At 28.7% G+C, this 9117-nt stretch overlaps 2 protein-coding genes across 2 annotated transcripts; both read left to right on the forward strand.

The window, feature by feature from the left end:
- Window positions 1–2128: 2128 nt before the first annotated feature.
- Window positions 2129–2968, forward strand: LOC119672158. Its single transcript, XM_038083140.1, has 2 exons — window positions 2129–2296; window positions 2360–2968. The coding sequence occupies exons 1-2, from the start codon at window positions 2222–2224 to the stop codon at window positions 2900–2902; spliced, it is 618 nt and encodes a 205-aa protein (XP_037939068.1). The 5' UTR covers window positions 2129–2221; the 3' UTR covers window positions 2903–2968.
- A 1722-nt stretch (window positions 2969–4690) lies between these two features.
- LOC119672164 lies at window positions 4691–5306 on the forward strand. Its single transcript, XM_038083154.1, has 2 exons — window positions 4691–4823; window positions 4898–5306. The coding sequence occupies exons 1-2, from the start codon at window positions 4746–4748 to the stop codon at window positions 5288–5290; spliced, it is 471 nt and encodes a 156-aa protein (XP_037939082.1). The 5' UTR covers window positions 4691–4745; the 3' UTR covers window positions 5291–5306.
- The last annotated feature ends 3811 nt before the right edge of the window (window positions 5307–9117 follow it).

Raw genomic sequence — 9117 nt, forward strand, 5'->3', positions numbered from 1 at the left:
AGTACTGCAGGTATGGGAAATGCAGTAGTAAAACGTAAAGCAAGTAATGAAGAAATCGATGATTGGAGAAAAAAACGAGCAATTGTTGCACCCGACCACAATGATTTACTAATGAAGCATGAAGTTAAGCATCGTAAGAAGAGGTCACCATGTTATTATGGTAGGCCGCCATCTGGTGGTAATTTACCATCTGGTGGTAATATACCATCTGGTGGCAATCCAACACCGACCGAGCCAACTGATGATGAGGAAGCTAGAAGAAGAATTGTGCGTATGCTTAGGCAGCGGCGTCGGAATGTTTTACAAGGTAGATCGAGAAAAAGGAGTGGGAGTAGAACTAGAGGCCGTCGATAAAAAAATTATCATTGTATATTTTGTAAAAATCTTAAAATTTTATCGTTAATTAGAGTATTAGTTAATACTATAATGTGATGATGCTGATTTGACTAAGTAAAATTTTAAAGGTTAATCAAATTTTTATGAGTTTTAAATTATGTGATCAGTGAATTTAAGTGATACCTTGTATGAAGTACTTATGAATAATATATTGAATAAATTTAAAACTATAACTAAATAAAACAAACCCACTCAATTTTGTTGCATATATCTAAGTTATTGCACTCATTTTATTCGTATTTGTATAAAAGCTTTACGTTATTATCTTGTATATTTATTTGACGTGAATTAAGGTTGTTGCTAGGATCCCCTAATTAACTAAAAAGCTTATTAGGGACTTCAGTTTAACTTCTATCACTTAAGCGTTTATATGTTCACACTTATTTTATTTTTGATAATATATCTATTGTTTTTGTATCTTATGCTAAGTAATCAGTAAATTTTTATTGTTCACCCAAATGAGTTGTTGAATCTTGCTGAAATCTTGCGCATTAGCCCGATGTGTCTATATACTGATAATTTGACATGTGAAGATCATACACAAAAGATTAAGGTTCTACTGCATTAATTTCGAAACATTTTTTAATAAATTTGTCGCTTATATCATTACAACCAAATTTTTCGTATCTAGAAACCTAGATAAATGTAAATTGTGAATTTTATCGTTGCAGCTTACACAGACATAAGATATTGACAATTTAGTACCAGGTAGAGGTCCAAGGTATAAAGAGAGTAAAGAGTAAAGAAGTATTTGTCTTTGTTTTTTGTTATATTTTATATTCATTCGTTTATGTTAAGCCTTTTCCGAGTTAGTGCATCTGGGCACTTTTACTCTGTGATAGCTGGGGGAATTTTGCAGAGTCCCGCCCATTTCACTGACTAATTTGAGTATTCCTGATAATCTTCGTGATTATTCAATGTTTGAACTAAAATCTGCGTACCGCCCTATGCGGTTAGTGATTACTCTGAGATTAGATAATGATAATGATGATTAGATAATGATAATGATGAAAATCTGTCGGTTTTCGCACATTGCTTCAGATATTAAATTGTCTGCCCCAATAAAGTTAACATTCTCTGATGAATTTATCAACAAAGGCGAAAAAAGGAAATAACAATGGCTTGTCGAAATATAGATATAATATTTAAATATAAATTCTGTAGCTTTGTAACGATTTTTTACCGAATGCGCAATTCTTTGCCCCCACGCTTAATATATTTTTCATTTCTTAAACTAACTTCCCAAAGGCAAAGTACTTCAATTTCATATCATATTAGGTGTTTTTAAACTTTATAAAATAAAGTATATATTATACATATATAAGACCAAATATTCGCATTCATTTAATTTATTTCAAATAATTTCAATATTGCAACCAAAAGTTTTAAAATTACATTTGGTTAAAGCAAAGGTCGTTAAGTGCAATTCTAGCTGAATTTATTTAATTATTTTTAATAAAATATTATTTAATTTTTTTATTTGTTATAGTTATTATATAGATTTAATTTTTTATACATTAAACACGCAAAATTGTAATTTATTTTTGTGAAAGATGAATATCGACAATGTAAAAACAAATTTCGAAATCGTGCGCCATGAATATTTATAAAATATTATATATATAAAACAATAGAATATTGTGTCATTTTAAAATTAATTAATTTTAATTAGTCAAATTAAATATAATCAAGCACACACAAATCTAAACAACTACGGAAATAAAAGTGAACAGCATTTGAAAAATTAAAAGTTTATATAAAAAGATTGAAGGGCGGTGTTAGTATTTCAGAAGTGAATCCCACTAAAGGACAACAGAACTGCGCTATGGAAAAATTCTGCATATTATATGCAATTGTTCTGACTTTATTGCAGCTTGGAAATGCTGTACCCGATTCACCGGTGAGTGCTTTTTAAATTTTCGTTTGAAATGAAAAAATTTCTATTACTGAAAAATATTTAAAGGATCACATGGGCGGAATGAACCTTATTTTCCGTTCAGCTAAAGATCAATTACAAAGTCGTTTACCATTTGGTGGGGGTAAGAAAGGTGATGAACTTAATGACGACATGGAGTTAGGCGATAATGAACGACGAAAGCGTGAAATAAATTTTGTTGAGAATATGTTAGACCAATTGGATTTGATGTCCATGCCAATGCAAATCCCAGATATGCACCGCGAGAAGCGTTCACCATGTCGTGGTGGTGCTAATACTACTGCTGCACCAGCTGATGATACCGTAGATGGTGCAGATGGTACTGCAGATGCTGCAACCCGTAAACGTGGAAGGAAGGGAAATGCGCGAAAGGCTAGAAACAAGCAGCAACTTGTACGACAACGCCGACAAGCTGATGATAATTCTGGACAAAAGTTTAATGCTGATATGAAAAAATTTTCTGAAGCCATGCAAAATGTTTGGCAAACATTTGTAACTTCTGTTAAAAATGTATTGGAAGAAGTGAACAAAGCAGTTACTGCAAATGGAGCAACTGCAGATACGAAATAGATATGGATAAATGTTTTGAAAATTGTTATTGAATTCATACAAATTATACAATACAATTAAAAAATTATTGATTTATATAATATATATATAATTATTTGATAATATAATTTCACAATTGCTTTTTACTTAATTTCTCTTAATATTATTATTCTTTAACGCCTTACGGAGTATCAGATCTCCAATAAGTATTATGGTATATTATACATATATTATTTTGGAAATTAAGTTAAGTTTTAAATGGATAAATTAAGAATAATATTTTTCAGTCCACTAATCACTTTTAAGAGCCAGACATTTATACCTTTACCCTTCCTTAAATATAACTGAAATAATAATTTGATAGTAATTTGGACTACTACTAGAAAAATATTGTTAACATGTGTTGCTCTATCGTCCTTGGGAAAGCTTATTTGCTTAGGTGTCCTTATGAAAAATTATTTGGTGGTAATAAAATACGTTTTATTGCCGTGTATAAGTGGCTTCAAAGCTTACAGCAAGTTACTACTAATTTCATACCACAATTAAAAATTTATGAAGAAATGATTATATTATTCCCCGCAAAAGATTTTTCAGGTTCAGGTCCATTAATCGCATGACTTCTTTAAGTTTTTTACGGTAACATTAGTCACCAGTTTTTGAAACCAATATCTTTTATCCGATCCCTAAATTATATTTCATATGTATTCCATTAATCAGTTATTTGTATTGTATCTCTAATAAAGCATTTCTCTTTTGAGTCCTCTGGTAGAATAGAACTTACACAAAATTCTGACACGAAATCATATAACATCACGAATCTAGAACCTTCTTTAACTAAGACGTAAATGCTATATGCATTGTAGCCATAAGTTTAAAGAGATAAACTTTAAAAGCAGAAAATGACAAAGATAATAATTAGGTGTAAAGAGTAAACTGCGAACCTGGACCGAATTGTATCCCTAGTGATGTTAGTATTATTATTTATTTTCTCGTTTTTCATATCAATTTATAATTGTTTTCCGATGTCATTAAAAATAAGTTTTTCTAAAATTGTAGCTCACTTAGATTGGTCATCTGCATAATAAGTAACAGCTGAATAATGCATCCTCCTCCACTTATAGCTTCAGTTGCAAAAATTGTGGTAGAATTTATTCCATTTGCGTGTCTGCCTATTAAACTTATTGAACTATATCCGGTAAAAAAGTGGGTTTTTTTATTACCAGTTTTGTTGCTATCTAAGTTAATTAACTTCTAGTTCCCAATGGGTTAATAAACGGTCAGATTTGTCTAGTTTTAGCGCAATATATTCCATTTTGCCACGTTCGTTGTTTTTTTTTTTAAGGAAAGAGGTTCTTTTGAAGTATATATTAGTTTTATAGATACTGATTCTTATCTGGATAGCTAAGGAATAAGTGTTATTTTTTGTGAATATTCAGGGCTATGTCATCGCGTGTCAGTTCATGTGCTTTACGGTTGCCTTAGTAGTCATTATATCCTGATATGTAAAGACAGATACGCTTTTATGTCTGAAATTATATGTAAATAACTGGGTTTTCCTATTTTAAATTTTTAATATTAGTTCTAATTAGTGTTGTTTGCATAATAATTATATTATAATACAATAATCAATTTCAAGTTCATATTCATAGGTAAAAATGAATAATGAAGCAATTATTTTTCAAGTACTTCCCAATATTTTGCGTGATGTTTTGTTAGTTTTAAATAAGTACATATATTAAATTTATGTGTGAAAAATTTTAATATAAATCAGTGCAATTCTGATTATTGACAGTGTGCAATTTGCTTTAGTACTTAACTAACAAACGCATTAACATAAAATTATTTGCAAATAATTTAATTCGCAATGAACAAAATTATTTTTATATATTGCTTAGTGAGCAGTTATTTATTGTCCACAACGACAGCAAAGCCGCTATTGCAAGTAAATTTAATTTTAATTAAAGTAAAAAAAATATATTTTCTTAATTATGAACAAAATTATATATATAAAAATAGGGACAACTATCAGCAGATAAACCAAAATTAGTGAAATATTCTAAAATGAGTGTCAACGGTATAAATGCATCATTTTCGCAAGGATTAAAAAGTGGAAAAAATGTTAAACTCAATGAATCACTGAAGCCAAATTGGAAAGCTGGTAATAGAAATACAGATTGGTCTGCATTGGAGCAACACTTGGAGACACATCGCAAGAAACGTTCACCATGTTTTATTATTATACAAAATCCCACTGCTGCACCTACACCTGCTACAACAACCGAAGCACCCGAAATCGACGAAAGAAATCAACAGAGACGTTCTGCAGTAAAGAAAAACGCAGTTAATGCAAAGCAAAAGCAGCAAAGGTTACAGAAGGAAACTACACCCATTCCATCTCAGTTCTTTTAAAAATTATATCAATTTATTTAACAATTTAAGAAGTTAATCTTAATTTATCTTTCACAATTTAAGTAAATTAAATTATTTTTGTACAATTAAAACTATATGATATATATATGTGTGAATTGAAACCACTGTTAATACAAAAGCTATTTGCTATGCATATTAATATAATACATTTTTGATATATGTATTATATACTACATTGATTTGAACTAGCTGTATGTTTCAATAAAATATAGTAGGATTAATAAGCAATTTACCATATATTGTATAAAAAACATAATTGAAAAATTGTAACTTAAATAAATCTTAATGATTTCACAATTCCTGGCGATACTACAAAACCGCGGATTCTTCACAAAGAGCCACAATTAATCGAAGATCAAACTACGCTAATAAAATCATGAAATGGTACCTTTTTATTATCCTGAAACAGTAAAAATTACGGATTGTTGTAAGGCTTTACAAAAAAAGAAGAGAGAGGGCTAATATGTATAGACATAATTGGTAGAGTGAAGCTTGGGAAGTAGTAAAGTAAGAAAGGAGAGAATAAAAAAGTGAAGTGAATAAAAAAGTAGAGTGAATAAAAAAGTGGAGTAATAAAAAGCTTACATAGGACCAAATTTTGACACTGGCAGAATTGACAGAAGCATATGTGAACTAGGGTTAATTTGGTTTCTGGTGTTAATTGATGATGATGTTATGTAAAGTGCATTGGGGACCATATAATTTTTAATGTTGGTACTATCTTTAGAAACTAAAGAATATAACAATAATAAGAATTATTTGTCACAATTAATTTTTTTAGAACGCCAAAATAAAGCAATTTAATAATAAACAAATGGATGTAGTCATGCTGAGTAGAACTATAGTTGAAGTCAATTAAATTTTCCGTATAGGTGCTATAGCCATATTCAAGATAACACTAACATACAACAACAATAACATATATGAGTGACTCTCAGTCTTCTTTAACGGGAGTACAGAAAGTGACAAAATGGATACCAAAATCTGAAGAAATAGTTTTCAATGAAGTAATGGAGAAGAAGATTTTATATTGTCTTAAATATCTTAAACACCGTAGGCATATGTTGTTCGAAAATTCTGTAATAAAATTCATGAAATTATTATATTAAAAGCTAACCTTAAAATCTTTTTTTACTTGAAGCAATTCATATTATATGAACTCTGTGATCTCTGCAATTCAGAAGCGTTAGCTTCGTGAAATAATTATCACCGGAAAATCATATAGTGAGACATTGATGTGCTAAGATAAGCTAAAGAAATGTTTTGTGTAATTAAAAGCTTAGTTTTCACAGTAATCCTCAATTCACTTCACTATACACTCACATATTTTTGCATAAATAAAATTTTACCAATGCTCTCCAATTTTTTTTTTGTTATTAGCTTTTAAATTAAGTTCTTGAATCTAGTATTGTAGACACTTTTATTTGTGTAAAAGTAATTATGGGAGGATGACTTCCGAGTCTCTTTATTGACAATGAAGGGTTAATGAATAATAATCGCTTAATACAGCATTGTATGGTCACCCAAGCTTCAATATATTCACTAAAATTTTTGTTATAGTTTTTTGATTTCTATTCGAACCCTTCTAATTTTTAAATAGCTTGTTTTCGTCACAAGACGTGTCACGTCCGACAAAAAGAATTAACATTAGAGAATGATTTTCTTTGCTTACTCTTTGGATTTGAAATGTTACCTAAAAATTTTGCATTGTGTGAAAGTGAAAACAGTTTTGAGTATTCAATCTATACCACATTCATGGCGTAAATTTGATTTTGTTTGCATATAGCATGAAATGAGTCTTAGTGGCACATATAATATATAACATATGTCTAGAACTACATGTGCAAAGTTTACGCTGGGATCCCTTTATACACACTGAAGAGGATAGTATCTATACTGGTAGAATATCTAACAGTCTTCTAGATCATTTGGTGAGATACGGTAGGATATCTTTAACGTTTACCTGCATACATCTATGAAATAATGTAATGTGCCAGAGAAGTACAAGTAATATATTCTTTTTTCTTTTTTTAAGAAAAAAGTGTATTTCATTAAATTGAACATATATGTAAATATATATATATGTAAATATTTATTGTGAAGCTGTTTATAACTATAAATCATATTTTGCTTACAAACTTTTATTACACTAAGTATTATTTTTAAGAATTTGTTTTATTTTTAAATTAATTGAAAAATTTTTATTTAAAATTTTAAATAAAATTCTACAAAGTTCCTAGAAGCCAAAGGAGCCCATTTAAAATTAAATTTTAAATAGATTTTCATCTCCTAAAAATGTGAAAAAAATAAGCGAACTGTAAAAATGTAAACTTGACCTTCAAATGGCTATTGTATCTAAATGAATAAATACTTTTGCACACCAATCATATATATATCATTCACCATAGATATATATTTATATATATGTATATAATACTGCTTTTCATATTAACACCAACAAAGAATTATCCAAGAGCAACCGGAAGCTGTACTCGTAAATCCAATTTTTTACAAAAACTGAACAACAATAAAAAACATTTCAAACAACGTGATTTCGTGTTAAAAAAAATTGCTTGAAATTAAACAATTCTTATTTAAAAAACAAAGTTAGCAAAATTCCATTTAAATTAAATTTATTTAAAAAGAACACAATTGTCTCAATAAAGGTTGTGATTGTGCTCCAGAAAGAGCAAAGGAAAATAAGGAAAATAAATTAATTTTCCAAAGACAAAGGAAAATCGTTACTGTGCCAACAATGTTTGGAAAAAAATTAAAATTTTCAATTGCAATAATTTTTTATTTAAGTGTGATTTGCATATTAAATGCAAAATTATACGAAACGAAGTCAATCACAGGTGTGAAGGTATCACAAATTAGAACTAATTTTACATAAATTTCAATGAAACTGAAAGACAATTTGCCAATTTTCAGAAAAGTCCACAAAATTTGAAGATTTCGCTGATAAAATCAAATTTTCCCACTCAATGGATAAATAAAGTAAGACGTGAGAAGCGTGCTGAGAGAAGAGCTAATCAAATTGATGAAAACTATGATGAAAATGCAGAAATTCTACCAGATTTAACTCATCCGAATGATAAACCATTAGTTGAGCAGATTGCAGATAGTTTCGAAAATATATGGGAATCACTAAAGGAATCGGTGAAAAAGTGTTTTAATTTGATTAAAAGTTTGTTTTCTAGTAATAGTGAACCATTTAATGAATATTAAAAAGCAATAAATTTAAAAAAATATACAATAAAAATATGATAACCAAATGCTTTATTTGTGTTTATCAAGAAAAGATTTTTAATTTGATTTCTAGGTCTAAATCTTCTAAATCTAATATCTTTATATTTTGTGACAAAAATTTACACATCCAAAAAGTTTTCATTTTAAAAGAAGTATACTTTTAGGCTATTTTAGCTGCTGACAATACCTCTCATCAGCGGTCTTCAGCTTGTTGACAAACAAACTCAATGTACTTGATTTGTGTTATTTGAATTCAAAGTTCTGTCAATCTATGTCGTTCGCTCGAAATTTAATTCCCAAAGAAGTAATTATATATGATCTTAAAAACTTCAGTCAATATATAAACTTTGTTATATTACATATACAAATCGAACTGTTATGTATTAGAAGACATATGAGAATGAAACTTGTTAGACTAATCTTATTTGACATATTAAAAAATGCGAGAATATCTTAATTCAAGAACTCATAGATGTTACTTTAAAATGACAGCTTGTAATCGCTGAACTCAGAATAATTAAAATGTTTCTAAAAACTTTTAGAGATAAAACAATTAG

The sequence above is a fragment of the Teleopsis dalmanni genome, chromosome 1 (genome assembly GCF_002237135.1).
Source record: "Teleopsis dalmanni isolate 2A chromosome 1, ASM223713v2, whole genome shotgun sequence".
Lineage (NCBI taxonomy): Eukaryota > Metazoa > Arthropoda > Insecta > Diptera > Diopsidae > Teleopsis > Teleopsis dalmanni.